The sequence below is a fragment of the Serpula lacrymans genome, assembly GCF_000218685.1.
Source record: "Serpula lacrymans var. lacrymans S7.9 unplaced genomic scaffold SERLAscaffold_18, whole genome shotgun sequence".
NCBI lineage: Eukaryota > Fungi > Basidiomycota > Agaricomycetes > Boletales > Serpulaceae > Serpula > Serpula lacrymans.
Window position 1 is genome coordinate 446176 of NW_006763307.1, and position 22014 is coordinate 468189.

The window sequence follows — 22014 nt, forward strand, 5'->3', positions numbered from 1 at the left end:
ACACTGGTCAGGTGATGTGTCACATGACTGGTCATGTGACTTGGAAAATAAAAGTAGAAGTACAAAAGTGAAGCGTAAGTAGGGTGCTGGTATGTTAATTGTAACACTCTGTTGTTTACTATATAAGGAGTAGATACTCCATGTATTATTTCTTAGTTTAATAGTAGTTTGGATTTGCACCTATACAGAAACTCTTCAATCTCAATACTCTGATCCATTGCCTTTCCTCAAGAACTTGGCCAGACATTTGTTATTGTTATATAGCTTTGTATCCACTGCCCAACATGTACCACACATACCACCAGCGTCAGGACTTGGTATGACCTGTGGAATTTAACTGGTAAGCTCTGCCTGATTTGGTCTGTGAGTGCTGTTGTGACCAGTGTGACCAGAAATTGCAGAACCATTCCAAAACATGTGTCATCTTTTCAGTTTTGTTCCACTGCTCCAATGCTTTAAGTTCTTGCTTATTTTTCTACATAGAAAACTTAAAATTATATCTACTAGTCAAGTTCCAACAAGCTCAACGAGTGGTGAGTTATTCAACTTCTCCCCAGACCAATTGCACCTATTGTCCAACAATAGTATCAACATTGGTAATCCTGGTTATTATCTTCGCTCCGGCCGCCGACATAGTCACATGATGTGACAATGCTTGTAGCGCGTATTCCATTTGGGAAAGTGTTGTATTTGGGTTTCCATCGTCGCTACCTTGTCGGCTACAATCACAGTCGTGCTCCAGCTTTCATTAACATTCTGGAGTACAACGAAGAACTTGACGCGAATTCTGTCTTGTTCTCTCAGAATGTAAAAACAAGGCCTACATAGTCGTAAACATGGCACGTTTGGTACGTATTTTAGTAACAAATATATTTTTTTTACCACTCACATACTCCCCAACACTCCAGTCTTTCGACACTTGGTAGAAAATGCACATCCCGGGAGCATGGGATGTGCGTGTACATCTCCCTCTGCTACCATCCTTAAGCACACTGTCGGATGACATCTTGGTAGATCATGTGTTTGTGTATTTAACAGTTGAGGACATCCTATCATTACGAACAGTAAGTCCTCTCTTTTCGCATATCTTAAAAACGACCTTTCAATGACCCTTCTCAGGTCAGCAGATTATACTACAACCTTAGTCATCAAGGTATTATATGGAAACGTTTTCTGCAAAGCCTCGGATATGAAGCACCTCCTTTACCGCCTTCCACGAGATATGCCCTCCACTCTATAACGTCGTTCGAAGCTGAGCGACTAGTTACTCGAGCTTTGACGCTTAGACAGAACTGGATGTCTCCAGAACCCGTCGCAAAGGACTTGCACTGCTTTCGAGCGTATCGACAAATCTTGTCTATGGTCGCTCTCCCGGGTGGAAAGCATCTGGTTGCTTCTGTATCAAATCCAGACAGGAATCACTTTTCCTTAGTAGTCTATGTCCTTGATCATCGCGTAGGGGGCGTAGTTCCTTTGGCTGAAACGCCCGTGAAACGCAAAGCTTATGATCTACGAGTCAAGTATATGACAATCGAAGGGGTTCGGAGCATAGTCATTGCCTTCAACCGCCGAAAGTTTTCCAAGAGATACCAAAAAGAAACGACGTAAGTACCCCTTTCGTTTTTTTTTTTTTTTGGTTTGTTGCAGTTGTGAAACTAAGTCGTTGCAGGATTAATCCTTCAAGCTATAATACCTTGCGAAACAATCCCTTGTATGGGATAGATTCTCCGGCTCCTTTTCGCTATACATGCTCATGCATGCAGGTTCCTTTGGATGCACTCGACGCTCTCGCAGACCCTCGCTATCCTCCGGGGTCTATGGAATTCTTTGAATTCGCAAGGTCTCAACCACCTCCATTCCGTCTGATTTCTTTGATGCGTTCCACGTCTGAGTTGGGTCCCATCGATCTGGCTGAAGTTCAAGGGAGGCCTTGCATGGCTGTTGTGAAAAAACCCCGCTTTATTGTCTTCAAAGATCTATCCATCAATGGTCGTATCTCCACTCTCACCTGCGCAAACACACTACCAAATTCTTTCGACGTACGTTCTGTATAACCAGCCTATCTGTCCAATATAGAACTTACAATCTCCTAGGAACATACCATCTGTAGTTTCCGAATACTTCCAAATCAAAGTCAAGTTTTCGTTGTCCGCTACATCGAATTGACTGGTCTCGTTCAGCTACCTGGTCCATCTCAACCTTCCATCCCCATTCTGCCCGGTCCACCTGCCCGAGACCCCGAAGGCCTTTGTAACTTCGCCATGTTCCCCATTCCACCACCTGGGCAAGATGAGCGATATTCATATGCTCCCCAATCGATATTAAATTTCAGGTTCAGAGATATTGAGAACGTTCAAATTAGCGACCCCAATCTGCTTCCCGTTGGCAACTCCAGTGGTCCTACCCAGGCCCTGCCCCCACCTATTCACATTTTCTTGCGCAGGTCGAAAGGTACCGAGTTATATCACGCCCTCATTCCGCCTACTCCACCCGCGAAGTTTCCGTTTCCATCTATCTTTACCCCTTATTACTCTCTTGATAACATTCGCAGAATGTCAGCCCATACTTTTTCAGGGGGTGCGTCTACCGGCAGCCATATAGGTCGACCTTGCGCTCTTCCCGGATCACACCGTTGTCTCCTTCATACAGTACCGGCCGATAATCGCACGGAGTCTCCACCTCTAGTGCAGCTCTATAGCCACTTCGTTGTACCCGAAGACGAAGTGGATGACGTTTTCACGCAAAAAGACAGCCCTATTCGAGCTATCAAACGGAATATAGATGTTGCCAGGAATACACCCATAGCTAAGCTCATAACGCCTCAGCAACTGCGGAGCACTATGAAGCAGGGCGTCATGGCAATTGCTTGGGACGAAGGAATTGGACGAATATTTTTTGCTACTTCACATGACACCCGGCTATATATCCTGGATGTTGCCAAAGCTCCGAAAGAAGGTAAGATAAGGTCTGTAATATGAAATATACTTGTTGACTTAAATTTTGGTATTATAGACAAAACAGGTCAGAGGTTACCTCTTCCCTTGGAAGACGAACGCATGCTTGAACTTTGAGAAATATACCTACTCAAACGTGAGTATAACTTGTTCATCAGGATCGAACAGCGCTAGGCTGATTTAGAATATTTACCATACTGGTCGACTCCACAAGACAGCCATCATCAGAGTTTGTTTCGAAGGACATGTAGTAATTCTCTCAGATTTACCCTGTTTAACAAATAAACCAAGGGAAGAATAAGCATAAGTTTATAGGACGCTATTGGATATCTTATATTTACAATTATTTCTTGCAAATTTCTGGTTTACTTTCTTGTATACTCAAATCGCTGGATTGTACGTTATTACTACATGAAATGAAGTACAAAATTTATTATGGTTTTCTTGGTGAACTCTTCTCTCGGAATACAAAGAAGCACGATATGGCACTAATAGATTACAGTCTTACTATGCGAGGTATGTCTATCATAGAATGCAGGGTACTAACTTGCAGCGGGAAAAAAAGCCAGCCAGCGCGAACAAGATGGTATGCAACAATTTATGAAAAGGAGGGAATAAAAATGTTTAAAAACGACAGCCTAAGAGTCCACTCACAGAGCACATAATGTAAACGACAGTTATCGTCAGTATTTTGGCGACAAGTAGGGCGAAAGGAAGGCGCTCGGAGGCGCCACAGGCTTTGCCTTCTTTTCTCGTTCTTTATCTTTCTCCTTCTTCCTCCCAAATCCGAGTATCGGCGCAGTCAGTGCCTTCCAGTACGAGGGATTTATAGGAGACTCGGTGAACCACGCCCATCATGAAGCTCAAGCTCAAGTGCTACTTTCCAGGGGAGCCGCCGTTTATCACGCAAATAACCGTCGAGGGCAATGACATCGTCGAATCGCTGTTGCGGGAGTTCCACAAGCGGCTCAAGGAGGTTGACTACGATGTCCCACTGAGAGACCTTGTGCTGTACAAGGTGTGTCTGCCACCTAGTCTACGATGCCAAATGACTGACCCTGGATAGGCGGATGTCAAGATAAAGCCCGAGGTGGATCTGACAGACCGTGTCATTCAGTGGCTTCGCATCCAACCAGAGGCAGCCGAGCTCAGTGTTCTACATGATATTGGAGACGTGTTCACCGAAGCCCTGCCAAATGGTACTCTTCATATCATTGTTGCCAATGCCGAGAGTGCGTTTTTTCATGTGTTTCCATACCCCTCCCTAGCCCCCTCACCCCGTTTCAGTCAAGGAGCTACTTGACTTTGTTGACGATCCTCAAGCGCGGTCTCGGATACAGATTAAGAAAAGTACGAGTCCACCCACTTGTCACTTGTTCAATCCTCATTATTTTTGCAGAGCTCGGCAAGCAGTTCGCCAAACTATCATCCAGCCCCTCCCCATCTGCAGTTGTAAGGAGCGCTGATGCATTGGCAAAGTTCCTCAATGCCGATGGCCATCCTGTGTGCCTCGATCAAGTCCCAGCCGCCATGTTCAGCCCGCCACTTGCGCACCTACAACGGGCCCTCGCCGAGCTTGGCGATCTCGAGGTGACCGAACATGATGTCAGCCACGCGTCTAGCTTCCTCAGCAGTACAATCATGTCTTATCACAATGAGGACAGTCGCCGGAACGCCATTCGGCAGCACGTCGACCACTTAATGGGGGAGCCTGGTCAGTGGGAGGAAAGGCTTGACCGGGTGGGGAACATCCAGCCTGATGCGAGTTGGTGGCAAGGTGAGTTCCCTGTCACAATCCTGGAGCTGAAAAATGCCCCTGGTATTGGCGGAGATCCTTTTGTTCAAAGTCTTGCCGACTACAGCAAGATTGTGTCGGACCCCCAGGTGCGGCAGCACGCATCCACATTCGTATCTCCGTTGACGTGTCCTTTCTAGCTTGCGCACTTTCAAGGATCCTGCAATTTCCCTGTCTTGCTTCTCGGTCTCTCGGGAAATCGGATCGAGATTGGTGTGGCTGTCTGTGTTGGCTCTATCTACGCATCCAGGCTAGTCGCCTTCAATATCACCCCCGGATTTCACTTGTCCGAGAACATCATCCATGCGGCTCGAATCTTCAGGTGCCTTTCATCGTGTCGAGCGGCACTGGCAGCGCACTACCGCGCAGTTCAGGGCAACCACATAACTATTGCGGCAATCTACCCTGACCCAACCTCAGTCTCTGGCAATGCATTGCCGTGCCTGACCTACCACGGTGTCCTCTTGCGAACCGGCGAGCACATTTCGACCAGCTTGCCAGACCTGGGAGTTGGGACCACCGCGCTGTACCGGGCTACCCTTGGTGACGCTGCCACCCCTGATGGTGCTACCGAGGTCGTCGTCAAGTTTGCGAGTCGATACGGTAAAGCAGCCCACCGCCTCTTATCCGATGCCAAACTGGCCCCAAAGCTCCACTGGTGCGAGCCAATCATCGGGGGCCTTTTTATGGTCGTCATGGACCATCTCGAAGACGGTGCATCAATCTGGCGACTGCGAAACAGTTCAAGGCCCAAACCTGTTCCTGAAGCTGTCTTGAGGGATGTTAAAAGGGCACTAAAGCTCTTGCACGAGAATAGGTTTGTGTTCGGAGACCTGCGTGACACGAATGTTGTTTCTTCCAAGGAGCAAGGGTTTCTCGTTGATTTCGATTGGGCTGGGAAGGAAGGAGAGGACAGATACCCAGCTGCGCTCAATGAAAATAATAAGTGGCATGCCGAGGTTCGTGCGCACGCCGTTATGAGCAAGGCGCATGATGATTATCAGTTCGAGCAGTTGGAGGCTCAACTGAAGTAGTTTGTTGTATCCTTTCAAGACCTTTTGTACCATAGCTCCCAGAATCGCATTACATTTGTCACCCACTCATTTTCACCGGACTTTCACACCACTACACCCCCATATACTCTATGTACTGTGCAAAATGGAGAATGACAAGGCTACTACTTATTTCCAATCTCTACTACAATGCTATGAGCATGATTTTCCATCACTACTCCTACCATATAATTCAGTCTCATTCTTGTACCTCTACATAAGTCGCTGAAAAGAATCAAAGAGGATCAGGTCAACAAACATAGATCCAAAGTCACACCATTCAACTCACCAGGGAACAATCCAAAATTTCCATGTTGATCAGAGTCTCCTGTCTCTCACCATTTTAGGCATCATTTTCTATTTCATGTGTGATGTGCAAATATCTCCTAACTTCCAAAATTGTGTCTTGTTCCTGGGAGGCTCTCTAAGACCGTAGTACTTACATTATAGATTTATGGATATGCTTGAACAATGTGTTTCTGAAATCCTGTATTATATAATGCACTGACCAGTAATCATTTATTATAGACAACCCCACATATATTTTTGTTGTCTACATCAACACCATGAGTTCTCAGACCCCCGAGCCATCCATTCCCTCTGATATTCCATCCAGCTGGACATTGCTGTTTACAGAACTTGCAGCACAGTGTGCTATTTCACTTCCAGCAAGCATTAATTTGCATGCACACTGAGGGGCCCGACTGTGAGGACTCAATTTTTCTCATCACATTCCCATCGTGTCGTGGTTATCCGACTCATTCCCCGTCACTCCTCTCACCCTTGGACTAAAGATCACAGTCAGTATCTTATTACTCTTATCTTTCTTCTTCTTATTTTCCATTCATATTCACATTCTATCATACTTACAACAAAGGAGAACCATTGTAGACCCTCGAGAAGATATCCAGATGGCATGGCAATGATCCAGTGCCATGTCCAGGAATACTTCAGAGAGATATTAATCAGCAATATAGGCTATGACTCAGCACTTTCATGGGCTTACTAATATAGCCAATTATACATCTCTTGCCAAGACTCTCTCTCACACGATTAGTAAATATGATAGTACTTTCCTCTCTTTCTGGCCTGACTGCTACTATTCAGTATATAAGGAGTAGATATTCCACATATTGTTCTTTAGTTCAATATTAGTTTGGATTTACACCTATATCAATACTCTTCAGCTCTCATACTCTGATCCACCGCTGTCATGCACCAAAGTTGATTGGTAGCATGGACAGGTGTCAAGAATGAAGCGAATATTCAAAAAGACTCGCCTTTGCGCCACACAGGCACAGTGCCACATGGAATAGTAATTAATATTGCCTTTTTGAATTTGTGGCTGATCAGCACCACCTCTATTAGGCAATCCAGTCGCGTTCACCTTTGCTTTTCCATTCGGCACTTTTGGCATTTTGGCAAATTTTCGCGTCGCCACTGGCTACACATTGCGCCCTTGCTTTCGTCGCCCTCCCTTACCTTTTTTTTTCTTTACTCAGTCCCACCATGGGACCCTTACTCTCTTTTTTATTCTCACCCAACAGTCGCTTCTGGATCCCTATTCTGGTTCACCTCCTTGTCACCTCCACCCTCCTCCTCCTCATCTTCTTTGCTCCCTCACCATATCTGATGTCACCACTTTCTATCTGTTTCTGTCGCCGATCTGTCGACCACCACGTGCCGCTGCTGACATCAGCAAAGCCCCGGCGGCCGGTCCAAATTGGGCAAAAGGTCTATCTTCATGATGTCGATCTTCCATCATATACCATCAAAATATCGGTTGCTCGTCTCGCCTGGTTGGAGCGTGGGTGGGTAGTTTTTGAGCTGGAGAAGGTTCATCCCCTTGCGTTGCCCATGTACATCATCGTCCCATTCACTTGGGTACACTTATCTTTTGTCCATTGTCTTTGCTACAGCTACACCTACCACACACTGCCTGGGACTCACTTGTTCCAAATTGGAACTACTCCCCTCCCTCCCTCGTTTGACCAGGTGGTCCAGTACAACCAGTCCATTGGTAAGGCCATGAAACCGTCAGATTTGGACTAGGTGGTGGACCGGTGGCTCTGTGAGGCAACGATAAACTATAACAAAAACGAAACCTGTCTCCTTCTGCACTTGCAGGGAGTAAGAGGTTTGATGAGCTTGAGGTTGACAGACGCTAGTAAATATAGCAAGTAGAGGACTTTGGGAGGTGAGCTCAAGGGTTTTGGTTGAGGAGTAAAGCGGGTAAATTCAGTAATAGAAAACTAAGGAACTATACATGAATAGGTAAGGCTTTATATAGTGAACTGTTTGTCCCTCAGACTGAAAGGAGAATAAACAAAAAGTGGTCTGAGGAATAAATCGTCCAATAAGAAAAAGAGAACAACTATCGTACGACTTTAACTTGATTAATCAGCGGGTGAGAGATTTGTACTAATAATAGATGTTTGTTACGCGTGTTCAGGAACCGTATCCTCATGATGAGGTATGATCCTGATCAAAGTGTTTATTAGTATATCCAGGCCTTAATGGGGCTTGGAGCTGGTTGGCGAGATGCCTACTACCAGTCCCTACCCATTGTGCTGGCTGGCTGGGAGTGATACCCAGTCTCTGATCTGTGATATAAAGTGGTAACGGTGGTTAAGAAAGCCTGTGAGGGCTATGAGAAGTAATATGGCAAATGATACCTCTAGCCCTAGAGCCAGAGGTGTAATGGGAAAGGCATTCGAGAACCAAGACATAGAGAAGATAAGAAAATAATAAAATGGTCCTTACAAATGCTAGAACTATGGCATACAGAATGGACCAACCTCAGCCGGTTATTTGAACGGCACTGGGGAGACAAGCTTACTGATGACCCGTCAACATTGGGGCACAGTGCAAATCAAGTTGGGCGCAAGGCACCCTCGGACCTGAAAAAAGTGGATTACTATCCCAGTTTTCATCTTGCCAGTGTGGTGCTTGATGCTCGTATCCTTGATTGTTGGAGGTAAGAGACTTTGCGGCTGCAGAATGTACTATGAGGTGACATGACCCCAGATTGTTTTATAAAACCACAGACCTATTTGGTCACTTCCAGTCACTTGCAGCACACTCTGAGCTACCAGACCTACAAACACTGGAAAATGATGTATGCAAACTACATCAGAGATACACACATGCAAAGTCTTTTGAACAAGCACAACAACAATGTGGTCCGCTAAAAGGACCTGGTGAAGTTCTCATAGGAAGTGAATGGAAACCTCGTCAAGGCAGCCACAGTACTGCAAAGGAATCTACCCGTCAGCCTGCCTAAAAGAAGACTAAAAACAAAAGTAACACTGATTCAAATAATGAAGAGTCTGAAAAGGATTTTGTTGGTGATGGAACCTTGGCTTGTTCAATGCTGTTCATGCAAGATGCAATTGTGGCTCGTGAACTTGCATATTCTATCAGTGAGGGTGATATTGGACGTGCTTATGAGTGTATAAAGGTAAGTTTTGCATGCGTGTTCACATTTTGCAGTGCTGAAATCACTTTAAGATTATGTTATTTACATTTGCAGGGTCTACACATACAAAGTATGCTACTTACCTGCTTAAGATGATCTGCAACCTTGAGCTGGAATGCTCACCCGAGTTGAAGGATGCCATCTTGTCAAACTGGCTCGTAAACCTTGAAGGACTACCCAGTAAATTCTATGGCGGAGACTTCATGCAAGAATATTATAATGATATATTGCAACACTCATGAGAGCATAATGATGTTGAATGGGATGGCCCTTTGATGTGTAGCACCATATCACGGAATGTTGCAGAGTTCAGTCGGATCAAGAAAGACTTGCTAGAAGGCCTTGGTCTTGCGCAGAAAAGTGGGAAACATCCCAAACCGCATGACCAACCAGAGATCAAGACCTTGCTGCGAACTTACCAGGAGGAAGAGCTGTATCTTTTCCACTCTGGGCGCAAATATAGTGGGCTAGATATCAGCGACTTTGCTAGGGGCATTAACAAACTATGCATGGGAAAACTAGAGAAGTGGATAAGGGAGACAACTACTGCACATGGAATGTTTGAAAGCCATCAAGCCAGCCATTTACAAAGGAAGAGTCACAGCGAGGAGGAAGTACCCGAAGACTCTGATACAAGCAATTATGATGGGAGCAAGGAAGAAAGGGGCAAAGATGAACATAACAACAACAACAACAAAACTGAAAACATGAATATGTACTTCAACAGTCCTAATACCCCAGGATTACGCCTTTTCAAGGACGGGGAGCTGATGGTTGAATTTGATGCTGTTGACAATAACTCTTCTGATGACAGCTGGGCCAGTGAAGCTGCAGATGAGGGCAGTGATAGAGGGGAGGACTGAGCCTCGCACCTGATTTCAGGACTTGTTCTCTTTCGCCTGGCAGTCCATTCATAAGTACTTATATATCTTTGTAAATTGATGAACACGTAACAAGCTCGCCATTTTTTGCTTGCGTGATTGAGGATTATCCTGGGGCCCTACAGTGCCATTTTGTTTACGCTTGGCTGGGATGGGATTCATTTTCAAGTCAAAGTTGTTATGTGACATTGGAGCCTGCCATGTCAAAGTGTCGGTGCTGGGGGCAACAATTAGACCATAATCACAAGAGGGGTTTCAAACGTACGGAGCCATGTTACTATAAATGGCATTGTAAATTGAGCTGGACAATAGAGGTCCATTGCTGCCATGGGAGGTTTATTATTTTTTTGCATCGCAAATATAAGTTGTCAAGGACTCACCTGGTCGTTGCCAGTTCCATATGGCAATCCATGATAAACATGCAGTCCTTGCTAGCCACTTCAACAGGTTGAGCAGAGGACAGGGGCAGTTTCGTCCGGAGCTGTTGAATGGTATTCCACACATGATGGAGATGAGGCTGTAATAAGCCGTTGGATGTGGTGAGCGCAGCCAAGTCAGCTAAGCATTGCAGGCTTGTGACACGCTTGACAAGAATTTTGATTGTGTTGTCAAGTAGAAAGGCAGCGGATGGAAGTAAGCCAGTGAGTAGTGAGGGTGCTGCATCATAGATCCTGCCACAAACTTCCTCAAAGGCAGTTACTGCCATTTTTTGCTGGTCCTTTGACAGATGTTTGGACTTCTCCATGGCCTTGAGCTTTGGGACCTTGGGAGGTGTAGTAATTTGAGGAGGGCAACTGGCAGGATCACATCCACTGCACAGACATTGGGTTGATGGATGTGAAAATTGGACAATGCACATTGAGCAAGTAAAAGGTGAGTTGACAACCGGGTTTGTGTACAGCCGATTCTGCTCAGCAACGAGGCAAGGCGCTAACAGCAGCTTAGCCATGTTGCCGTCCATGCTTACGGCAGATGTTGGTGTCTTCTTTATGCCAGCGCTCATCTTGTGGTCCTCAAGAATAGACTCGGCATCTGTCATGTGAGTCTTTGTCACATACATAATGCCCCAAGGTGTATCCACCTGTTGACCTTGTCCCGCTCGTCCTATCTTCTGGAAAAAGTTGTCAGGAACTAGAGCAAGGCCCAGCACTATGGCAACCTCAATATCTTTTGGGCTGTATCCCACACAAAGTGAGTCCGTTGCAATTACAATCTGTGACTTACTACTCTCACGATAAAGCTGGAGTGTCTCCCTGTTGTGTTCAGGTGTGTTAAGTACATTGTACATGCGCAGACAGATTGGGAGGTCCTGGCGGTCAGCCGATTTATTCCAGAGGTAAGTCATTACACGGAACTGCAGATGAATCGTCTGACAGTATATTATTGTTTTTTTCTTGTTTGCAAGCACCCAGTCAAGGGCCGGAAAACACCAACCACCCGGGCCATGGGGTAACTGCAAGATGACAAGCCGCATGTTGCTGCAGACGTTGGAACGTTGTACAAGGTGGTATTGTCCAGGGGTAAGCGTCAGAAAGCTGCATACACGCTCTGTTGGTTGTCCTGCAACTAATGTGGCAGTCATAGCAATGATAACAATGTTGGAAGGCATGCGCTGGGCTATGAAGCCTATCTGTAGGAAGGATTTTCGAAATGCCGTGCCCCAGGTGTCGAGTAGGTGTATTTCATCTACTCCTAACGCCCATAGTCTATGTCAGGCAACAAATACAAAGCTATATAACAAAGCACAATGCCTGGTCAAGTCCTTGTTGGAAGGCGATAAATCAGGGTATGAGGATGAAGAGTATCGGTATAAGCGCAAATCCAAACTAATATTGAACTAGAGAATAGTACATCGAGTATGTACTTCTTTATATAGTGAACGGCAATGGTCAGACCAAGAAAGGGAAGAACTAAGAAAGTGGTCTGACCATCTAGCTAACCAATAAGAAAAAAAGGAGAAGGTGGTCCGATCTATCGTATTTACTAATCGTATGAGAAAATGTATTGGTAAGGGATGTGCGATTGGCTGTATCAGTAAGCCCATGAGAAGGCGCTGACTCACAACCTTCTTCGCTTATCAATATTCCTCCGAAGTATTCCCAGACATAGCAATGGATCGTTGCTATGTCATTTGGATATCTTCTCGAGGGTCTACAACAAGTCTCCTTTGTTGTAGGTACGATAGGACGTGAGTGTGAATAGAGAATAAGAAGAAAAAGTATAAAAGTAATAAAACACCTGCTGTAATCTCTAGTCCAAGGGCAAGAGGAGTGACAGGGATTGAGTCTGCTAACCACGACATGACGGGAATGCGATAAGAAAAATCGATTCCTCACAGTCTACTCCGAAATGACCTGTGGTACAACAGGTCTTTGAATCCTTTTGATGAGAGCTGTTCAGGGGACAGCAAGACCATAGCAACCTCTTCTCGAGCAGTATGCCATAGATTTTTATTGCGGTTGATCCTGGCATCCCGGAGAGTATTTGCATTAATGGCTAATGCTTCAATATGATAGCCTTTGAACTCTTATTCCTAGGTGCGTCAATGTAGCATTTGATTTCATTGACAAGATGCTGACATACCATTTCTTCCTCGAGTCTGTTTGTAGGGAATACCACCACCATGGCAGGGTTGGCAGGGACATGTCTCTGTGGAGTACAGAGAGTGGGATTAGAAGCAAGAGCCTGAAGGATGAGCATGTACATGAACAGGTAAGCAGTTTTGCCTCCCCCTGTCGGTATAATGGCCAAGAGGTCTACTCCATCTAGGGATTTGCATACACCTTCAATCTGGTAGTCATGAGGTTGGAACGAAAGCAATGGTGCAAGGATATGTTGCACAAGAGATGTCCCCTCAGGTGTACTAAACATGAAATCAGGTGAGGAATGATCTTGTCCTTCATGGGCTAACATCATTCGAGCTGAAGAAAATAAAATATATTGTTGTCGGGTACTGTCTACTTGGTTTACAGTCTGTCTGTTTGATTTGAACACGACGTGTCTTAATCATGTGACCGTTCATCCTTGCACTGATGTATAATGTAAGCAAGCTTTAACGCTGAACTTATACCAGTCCCATTCTGGGCCAGGAATAGATCGTTTTAGATAGTGTATCCAATGGAAAAGTCTAATTCAATTACAATCAAGCGAGTCCCTTACATGAGCTTTCCACTAGACCATTCTAAAAACGTCTGCGTCTCTTTCAACCATGGGATCAGCCCATCCCGCCTTACTTTCGTTCCTGTGTCTGCAGACTGTATCTTGGCCTTCTTCCCATCCACAAGCTCCCATTTCTGCTCTTTAACAGTAACGAGACCTTGCTGCAGCTCTTCCCCTCCAAGAATAATCGCAAACGGAACTTCGTCCTTCTCACCTGCGGCAAATTGAGTAGGCAATTTTGGTTTCTTCTTGGCTAAGAAATCAGTCTGCAACAGTCCTTATTTAATGACCTGACGTCGCGTGAATAAATAAAAAAATTCAACCCACTTTAATGCCTGCTTCTCTTAACTCATGGACCAAGCGTACTCGTTCTTCTAACAGTCCGTCTCCCGCTGCCATGACGTACACCATCGTCTCTTTGCTTCGCATACCCTTTTCAACCCATTTTGGCCACACAATAGCGAAAATGCGGTCGAGTCCAATGCTAACACCAATACACGGTAGACTGGGCGCTTTCTTCCCCTCTCCAGCAGCCGCTGCAGTGAACATCCCCACAAGGTTGTCGTACCGGCCACCGGCGGCTATTGAACCGACACCTACTTGAGACTCGTCAACTTCTTCTTCTTCCTCACCATTTTCAGGCTTGGGTTTCTTGCTAGATTTCTTTTTCGGTGGTGGTGGTGTAGAGGTAGCGGATGACTCGGTTGTGACAGGTGCTGAAGATGAGGCGAGCGCATTGGCGGCGGCAAAACCTGGAGGAGCCGATGCTTCGACTATAGCTTCGTAAATGATCCCTGTATAATAGTCGAGACCCCGAGCAAGTGATAAGTCAAACGATATCTTAAAGGTACGAGGTCAGACTGAGATAGACGAAGATGTGACACGACTGACTTTGTTGATGACATTATAAGCCTTCAGTAAAGTAAATAAGAGTTCCATATCAAGAACACCTTGCTTGGCATTTCCGTTGGCCATTAGTGTTTCATCTGCCTTGAGTTGTTCCAGCAATGATGGTCCACCTTGTCGATACTGTTAGGTTATGTAACCCTGCAACAACGAGTATATCACCTTTATGCTTGACATACTCCCCGATTTTATCTGCCACTGCAGGGTCCAACCCCTTCTCTTCGGTCATTTCTTTTTTGACTTCCAGCCAGGGAAGCTACAGAAACATGAGAACAGTACATGATAATATAGACGAAAAGAAAATACCTTGTCTAGTTTATCGACCGCAGATGATATCGATCTGATCTTCTCTTCTGGTACACCACACACTTCAAAAATACCATCCAGAATTTTGCGATGATTAATCTATTGATAACAAATATGAACAACAATGTCATGCAACTGGAATACTGTGACATACCTTAACAGTAAACTCCCCCACATCAAATCTAGCAAGAATCGTGCACAGCAAACTGATAATCTCAGCGTCTGGGATCATCGGATCCCAAACGCCAGAAATGTCAAAGTCCTAACGTTCATATCTCAGACGGGGGCCTCAGTCGATATCACTATCACATACCGCCTGCGAAAACTCCCTCATTCGACCTTTTGACATGACAGGATTATCCCGTCGGTAGACCTTGCCTACTTGCCATATCTTGCCTTGGATAGTAGCTCCCCCCATGGCCAAATATCTCGCAAGAGGAACAGTATGATCATATCGTAGCGCAAGCTGTTCTCCACCCTGATCCATCAGGTCGAATATAAGCTTCGCATCCTCCCCATACTTCCCAGCAAGGATATCCTTCCGCTCAAAAACAGGCGTATCAAGGCAGCTTCCTCCAAATGTCGTGAAAACATCCTTGACCGTGCGTTCTATGTGCTCGCGACAGAACATTTCGCCAGGGCCATAGTCGCGCGTTCCCTGTTATGGAACCTACTTGAGTACTTGAGATATCTGGTGATCAAAGCATACGATAGTACGAACTTTTGCTGTCTTTAGTAGCAGTCGACCCTTTTTCTTTCCTGCATCCTTGTTGCCTGCCGCACCCTTGATCGATGCGAGATTTTTCTTCAGCTCGCCGAGCTTCTTCTTAGCTTCTTCAATATTAGATGCATCTGCATTTTGTGTTTTAAGATCCAACAAGAGCGCCGCTTGTTCCGTTATTTGACTGTCGAGAGATTCGACGGTAGCCATGGAATGAAACCTGGGTGCGTGTGCTGTTACAGAGCGGAAAGCAGGTAATCGATAGGAAAGACGGGAAGCGCGAGTCAGTGCTAAAAACATTCAAGGAAAGATAAAATGTGCGATTGCTCGTGACTCGAAGGTGTCGGGACCCAGATCACCGCTCACTCCCTGGTGCACACATAGAGGGCTTCAATATGAGAACTCAGAAAAACATGTGTGGACAGGAGCATAACATTAATATTACTGATGATATATACATCTAAAACATAGACTAGACATGTATCCAAAGCAATGTAACAAGATTTTCCACTAGGTATCAATTTTACGAGTCACTTCTCCTGTACTAGGTCCAAGTCCGGGTCGTCATATCATATTCTCTTGACGTCGATGTCATGAATATCGCTAGTGTCACGCCATACACCTCCAGCATCCTTCTTCCGAACGGTAAAACAAGCAATTCCTAGATACTCGGTGATGTCTTTGATGACGAAGGCGCAGAACCGAGCGTAGGTCAAAAACGAAACAGCTAGAGTCAGATAGACAAAGATCGCAGTCCTCTTTGGTGAGGACTGTATCAAGGGGGGTCTATAGATAAAAGCCAGTAAGCCAAAAAAAAACAGCTCACTAAAATACCATCTTACCTATGGAGAATGTGTGGCAAGTTAGCATCCACAGCGCCAACAATACTCCAAATCCACATCGTATGCCACCAAGGAAAACGCGTGCTCGTGACATGCGCCAAAATCATCCTACCAACTTGGTGTGCGAACTGAAGGCCCCATGCAAAGACGAAAGGCAAGAAGAGGGGAGATTTGATAATCGCAGATTCGTGGTACGAAGGGCTGAGTAGCCATGATATCTGGATGACGACCGATACCACGTAGGGCAACAGATATAATAATGGCTTCAAAGCTGATTTTCCAGCTAGTTTTCTCGCCTTGTGTACATTGCGATAACTGTACATCATTAGTCACGAAACTGAGAGAGCCACGAGGAAAACGCATACCTGGAAAGTATATTGAATGCTAGACCAAAAGCCCCGAACACCATAAAGGACTCGTTGAGGGGGAGGTTGGGAATAGAACTAGCTATCCGAGGGATCCGATCAAGTCTAGTGAACGTGAGTATCCTCTGGTCCCAGAAAGAAGTGCCTGATAAACGAGTTAATCACAACCAAACACCACATCAAGCTGCGCGCTTTACCAAAAAGTCCAGTTATCACATAGATAGCCACGATCATGAGGATACCTTCGACCGGTCCAGAAAACACTCCTAGGTAAAGTTGCCCTAAAAGCACGTTCTAAGAAACTGCCGAGACATATGCTCTAACACTCATACCTGTGTAGTACTCTTCCCAAGTGGTTAGATAGAAGTTCGCGAGAGTAGCGCATTGCGATGCCACAGTCCACCAAGAGCGACCCAAGTTAAGAGCGCGCGCCGCCAAGACGACTTCCAACTAAAAGATTCGTTAGACGTTACGCTTTTGTGGTACCAGATGCTGCTTACTGTAGTATTTATCGCATCGCATCCTGATAACCTTTCTCAGTGTGAAGTACCGCAATAAACATCACTAGTAGCTCACCATGATCAAACATCTCTCCCAGAGGGCCAGCCATCCCTGTGCGTCGGGCTTGTTTCCTTTATCGCGCATTTACTTCAGTAAACGTGAGTAAACACTGCAAAAAAACCGACCATCTCACCCATCGACGGCATCAAAACTCTGATACAAAAACAAACCAACAGCCCAGCTAATAACAACGAACATCGACATTAACGAGATCCGCTCCACACCGCCAAGCACCCGGAACTCACGTAAAATATATCCACCTCGGTGGACCCGTCGCTCCATCTTTCTCCGTATAATACAAGGGGTCATAGTAGAGTAGCGTACCAAGGTTGAACACAACGATCAAAAGTCCAAGTAGCGTTATCTGTGCATCGTTCGCATCTGAGACGGAAGCTTTTTGCTATCTGAATAGAGTCGACTCACCGTATTGGGAGCCACCGTGAGAGGCCAGAGCTTGATGAACCAGTTCCAGTATGGGCTCAATACATAGCGCGAAACCAACGATCTTGATGCGCGTCAAAAGGGCAAGGAAACATCTGACAGACAACACTCACTTGTCTACACCTTTATATGCATATTTTTTCAAGTTTTTGAGAGCTGATTGTGAAATATAGTACCCCATAGCAGTCGCGTCAGAGCCCAGTCCGTTCAAAGGTCCAAAGAGACGGTTTTTAGTCCGAAACACACTGTCGATGGAGCCCAGGTGTAAATACAGAAAGAGGAGGTCTGAGACTCTAAAGAACTGCCTGCACGCTCCTGGTCAAGCGCCTCGGTCGAAGAGCCTGTCACCGGAGTGAACCAAAACAAAATTTCCTAAAAGCCTCGCACGTGCGTCACCAGCCAATGACATCGTTCCTGGCATCGCAGTTACTCAAAGGGGTTAGTCGGCCCATCCTTTATTACTTCCATTCAGCACGCTATTACGATACATGATACAGTACAGTAGTGCAAATCGCCAATTGAATAGAAAATCCGGATACAAAATATTCAGACCTAGCTAGCCAGAATGCTACAAAAACCTATCTACGTGTATATTACTATAGCCAGGTGACAAGAGAAAGAAAATCAGAAAATCAGTAAAGCGTCAGGGGAAAAAAAGCAAAACTGAACAACCCCCTTGAACCAAGACCTGTCAAAAACCCAATTGCTCCACAAAGCTCTGCCACGCCGAATCAAGCACAGGGGCATCCTGCAAAAACGCCGGCCCCACCCCATTCGCCACAAACTGATGCGCCTGCGGGTTGAAGTTGGCTACATTCTGAGGCTGACCATTATAGATCTCGCTCCCAAATATATTCGGACCACTGAATTGCACATCGCTCATCGCCTGCAGGAAGGACTCCGGGTTTGTGTATTCCAAGACGCCAGCACTGAATGGGGATGGCTCAAAACCGTCGAATACCCTCATGTCTTGCATGATGCGTGGATGCATCGTGTTCGGAAATTCTGCTCCTCCCCAGCCTGATTGGCTTGAGCTGGATGAATCGCCTTCGGATGCAGTGGAAGGAGGTGAAACCGCAGGCGGAGTTGCAGCAGGACTCGAGATCAAGTGAGTCTTCCCTCCACCCAATCGATCGAGCTCTGACAAACAGTATGGATCTTCAGTATCCGGGTAGTCAACAGCCTCGTGTCCTTTCTCCCATATCTTCGTGATTGAATCCTAAGCAGCCAAATCAGAATCAACCCTAAAATATACAAAATGTCCTGCCCACCAGAAGATTAGCAGCTGGACGAGAAGTCGGAGCAGCTTGTCGGAAAACATCATGGACCACATCTAGTTCGCGCAGTGAAGAAGCAGCCATACTTGACGTTGGAGAACGAGTTACAATCATGCACATGACGATCTGCACAAAAATTAGCGCCACTGACACAACATGAATGAAAATGTATCGCACAGCAGCGGACAGCGAGTGAGACCAAAATAAATTAATTCGAGCGAATATGCGTGGGAGGGCTTTCATCGCGTGAGCATGGCCCTCAATCAACCTCCATGCAGAACGATACGCTGCCATGACTGACGGTCCATATTTGTGTTTCAAGAGATCCCTTGGTTGTTCCTGAAGCGCTTGAGCAAAGTAGAAACGATGGAGGTTCAGTAGTGCTATAATCAAACAAGTCAAAAATAAGCTCATAAAGAGGTTATTATAGCACGTACTCGCTTCTTTTACTGCCAACAGAATCTGACGCTGTACATGAAACGTGATCGAAGGAGGCGGTATGTTCTCCTCACACTTCGGTCGCAAATGTGGCGGTATAGGAAAGTCTCGTATCTTCCGATCCAGCTCAAGAACAGTACTGTAGCTTGGCGGATGACTGCCAAGTGCAGTAGTCATGACATGATGCAGGAGTTTGGTAAATTTGCAAGACCATATGCGCCCTTTGCAAAATAGTTGATTACGTTTCATCATTAGCGGACCATACATCGACGACTTACAGCTCATTTCCTTCTGACCGTTTTCGCCGATAACCTCATTGCTGTCCTCGGGGAAGGGACAATCGATCCAGTCTGGAGACATACAAGGGGGCCTTCCAGCAAAGAAACTCTGCCATATATAGAGATCAAATCAACGAGCCAAGTTGAGTACCGAGGGATATGTACCTGCCATGTATCCAACGAGAAAAGCTGCCAGAACACCGAGCTTCTTCTCTGCACAATAGAATCATCTAGCTTCCACCTCGCACTATGCAAATCTGGTGATAGGTTAGAGTCAGTCTATCGAAACAACTGTGAGCACGTACGAAGCCCAATCTACATTAAAAATTGTTGCGAGCGTCAGAACCAGAAAGTGAGGTTTCGAAACTGGGACTAACCCTGTAACCTAATTTCACCGCTAACCCTATAAATATATATGGTCTACTGGAATCCATTTGGAGATCACTCAAATCTAGATACTCCACTATATGTAACTACGATGAACCGGCATTATAATGAGAATGTTGATGCTGTACAAGTTATGATGGACGTACCAAACACTGCACAGTATGCACTGTAGTTTGAGTGCATGGTGACACAAAATTCATAGATACCCGAGATAACACATAGTATTCTTGAGCATCAACTGAATATGCGGGACGATCGAAGTCGAAGAGAGCGGCCAATGCAAAGATGATGAACAACAAAGAGAGAAGATTGGGATTACTGATCGTGTCATATGAGCTTGATTAAATTTTTTGAGTTCAAGATGTAGCGCCTAGTCGAGTCAAATGCATACTCAGCGCGATAAATACCGGCAAGCAACTCATCGAAAAGCTCTGCCCGTGAGATGGAATGCCACCTGCGGATGAGACGCTAAGCCTAAACCAACGGGCCGAATATAGAAGAGAATAAACTTACATCATCTGGCCATACTCGAGATATATGTCACACAGACGGATGGCTTCCGATAGAGACGGGAGTAAGCCAAAAACTTGCTTGCGTAGTTCATGATCAACAGGAGCAAGATCAGACTCAGGTAACCATGCGTCTATTATTGGTTTGGATAGTCTTGGGAATGATAATGTAATGGGCAGTGATGCAGACTTGAGGGGAGGCTATAGGGGAGTATAAGAGGAGCCACATGGGGTTATGAAGAGATGTCACCTGTAATAGATACTATGGCGAGTCTTAGTAGCGCCAAAGCCTTGCATGGTGAGATGGGACTTACCTCCGAGCGCGCAGTACCTCCCAGGAACGTTGTCTCTCCTCTTGTCCCAATTGTAAGTGTGCCTTTAAGAGACATGAATGAAAAGTATGATAAAGAGAGCCATAAATTATACCAAAGGCATCAAGGACAGCTTCATTTTCTGATTTGTCTGAAGGAGGCACTTGTGGATCATTTTGGGATAATTCAGGGACATTTGTCGCCGAAGTAGTGTCACGTAAAAGGTCAGCAATGTTGTTTTGTAAAAGGGGATGGGGCCGGTCAGATATTTCAGCTTGCACAATTCTTAAAGCATCTTCTAGCTCTCGAATTCGAGAGGTCAGACCTTCGATTTTGCTATGTAGTTCTTCTGTATTGGCAAGTACCAGACTATGGGAAGTGAGGTCGACTCAAGGTACACTAGATAATACAGAGTGAACGCTTACCGATTGCCCTTCCCTGATGTCAAGGATCCTAAAGGTAGCAGATTTACAGTGAACGAATGTAACAAGTGTGATGTGAACGTACCATTGGGACAGATTGCACCACATCCTCGTTTGACGCAGGTCTCGCAAGGAACCTATGGCGAACGAATAGGATTTAAAATGGAAAAAATCGACGACAAATACGAGAACTCTACCTTGCGATCACATCGAAGTTTAAGTCTATGGGGGATTCACAGCAACGGCTAAAATGATGAGACGGGCCAATATGGAATGTAAGGCACTAGCGCACCGTCGACATTCAGCGCAAGAAGTTGGAACTCGACCAGGACGTCTGCGTTCTTTTTGTTCGCCCCCTTTGTTATCTACAGACCTGGGACTCATAGAATATACAGAAGAGAAGGACGAGGGATTAGGGACCGAGAAATAGGGTGAAATGCAGTAGATGGACTAAGTGAAAGTATGACCCTAAGAGCGAGTGGAAGACTGAAAGTGGCAGTCCTCGCTTACAAATACAGTTTCACAGCCTTGTCTTAAGTACGTCGCTGCCGAGACCAAGCGGTTGCGTCACCGACTCATTGCTTGAACAAATACATGGATAAAATTCAATACAGTGTACAGTATTTGGTGCACAGACCACCGCAGCACGTTGGACGTGAAGATTTTATCCAGAAATATGAAACTGGTAAGAGACCGATCGAATAGGGCTACATGAGCGCCATCCGTGTCCACCAAGATGCAACATCGCGACAATCAAGGCCTGTGCTGTGAGTCTTCGTTGGAGTGAGGGGATGGCTGTGAGGACTAGCGTTGATCTGTGGACGACATGCGGTGATACTGCGAGTGGATTGCGATAACGACTGAAGACGGCTGTTGGACGTATAGAACGATAAGAAGACAGGCCGACGGAATGGCGGTGATGCTGCCCCGA

General features: G+C 45.7%; 8 protein-coding genes across 8 annotated transcripts; 3 read left to right on the top strand and 5 right to left on the bottom strand.

Annotated features, from left to right (window-relative positions):
* Window positions 1-929: 929 nt before the first annotated feature.
* On the top strand, window positions 930-3071 carry SERLADRAFT_411939 (uncharacterized protein; the record flags this gene model as incomplete). The annotated part of the gene is made up of 6 exons (XM_007324205.1): window positions 930-1064; window positions 1120-1604; window positions 1670-2039; window positions 2181-2577; window positions 2650-2955; window positions 3013-3071. 6 exons carry the CDS (start codon window positions 930-932, stop codon window positions 3069-3071), a joined length of 1752 nt encoding a protein of 583 aa, XP_007324267.1.
* A 1413-nt stretch (window positions 3072-4484) lies between these two features.
* On the top strand, window positions 4485-5526 carry SERLADRAFT_374761 (uncharacterized protein; the record flags this gene model as incomplete). Its single annotated transcript, XM_007324206.1, has 3 exons — window positions 4485-4838; window positions 4890-5438; window positions 5461-5526. 3 exons carry the CDS (start codon window positions 4485-4487, stop codon window positions 5524-5526), a joined length of 969 nt encoding a protein of 322 aa, XP_007324268.1.
* Window positions 5527-9171: 3645 nt separating this feature from the next.
* Window positions 9172-10142, top strand: SERLADRAFT_443584 (uncharacterized protein; the record flags this gene model as incomplete). Its single annotated transcript, XM_007324207.1, has 3 exons — window positions 9172-9261; window positions 9312-9459; window positions 9523-10142. The coding sequence occupies 3 exons, from the start codon at window positions 9172-9174 to the stop codon at window positions 10140-10142; spliced, it is 858 nt and encodes a 285-aa protein (XP_007324269.1).
* A 394-nt stretch (window positions 10143-10536) lies between these two features.
* SERLADRAFT_443585 (uncharacterized protein) lies at window positions 10537-11199 on the bottom strand (the record flags this gene model as incomplete). The annotated part of the gene is made up of 1 exon (XM_007324208.1): window positions 10537-11199. One exon carries the CDS (start codon window positions 11197-11199, stop codon window positions 10537-10539), a length of 663 nt encoding a protein of 220 aa, XP_007324270.1.
* Window positions 11200-11981: 782 nt separating this feature from the next.
* SERLADRAFT_403253 (uncharacterized protein) lies at window positions 11982-12499 on the bottom strand (the record flags this gene model as incomplete). The annotated part of the gene is made up of 1 exon (XM_007324209.1): window positions 11982-12499. A coding segment is annotated over one exon (151 nt), but the record flags the coding sequence as incomplete, so codon positions are not given.
* A 758-nt stretch (window positions 12500-13257) lies between these two features.
* SERLADRAFT_364161 (uncharacterized protein) lies at window positions 13258-15554 on the bottom strand (the record flags this gene model as incomplete). The annotated part of the gene is made up of 8 exons (XM_007324210.1): window positions 13258-13585; window positions 13647-14159; window positions 14211-14338; window positions 14388-14481; window positions 14532-14630; window positions 14686-14793; window positions 14845-15189; window positions 15253-15554. Coding segments are annotated over 8 exons (1859 nt in total), but the record flags the coding sequence as incomplete, so codon positions are not given.
* A 114-nt stretch (window positions 15555-15668) lies between these two features.
* On the bottom strand, window positions 15669-17795 carry SERLADRAFT_480210 (uncharacterized protein; the record flags this gene model as incomplete). Its single annotated transcript, XM_007324211.1, has 11 exons — window positions 15669-16038; window positions 16095-16409; window positions 16460-16604; window positions 16657-16740; window positions 16792-16909; window positions 16960-16982; window positions 17036-17091; window positions 17154-17201; window positions 17266-17384; window positions 17444-17525; window positions 17575-17795. 11 exons carry the CDS (start codon window positions 17640-17642, stop codon window positions 15822-15824), a joined length of 1275 nt encoding a protein of 424 aa, XP_007324273.1.
* A 104-nt stretch (window positions 17796-17899) lies between these two features.
* On the bottom strand, window positions 17900-21384 carry SERLADRAFT_418667 (uncharacterized protein; the record flags this gene model as incomplete). Its single annotated transcript, XM_007324212.1, has 16 exons — window positions 17900-18680; window positions 18733-18864; window positions 18916-19121; window positions 19176-19397; window positions 19455-19563; window positions 19620-19711; window positions 19760-19769; window positions 19832-19857; window positions 19988-20007; window positions 20233-20295; window positions 20355-20551; window positions 20665-20726; window positions 20777-21030; window positions 21087-21114; window positions 21169-21220; window positions 21376-21384. The coding sequence occupies 16 exons, from the start codon at window positions 21382-21384 to the stop codon at window positions 18153-18155; spliced, it is 2010 nt and encodes a 669-aa protein (XP_007324274.1).
* Between the last annotated feature and the right edge of the window lie 630 nt (window positions 21385-22014).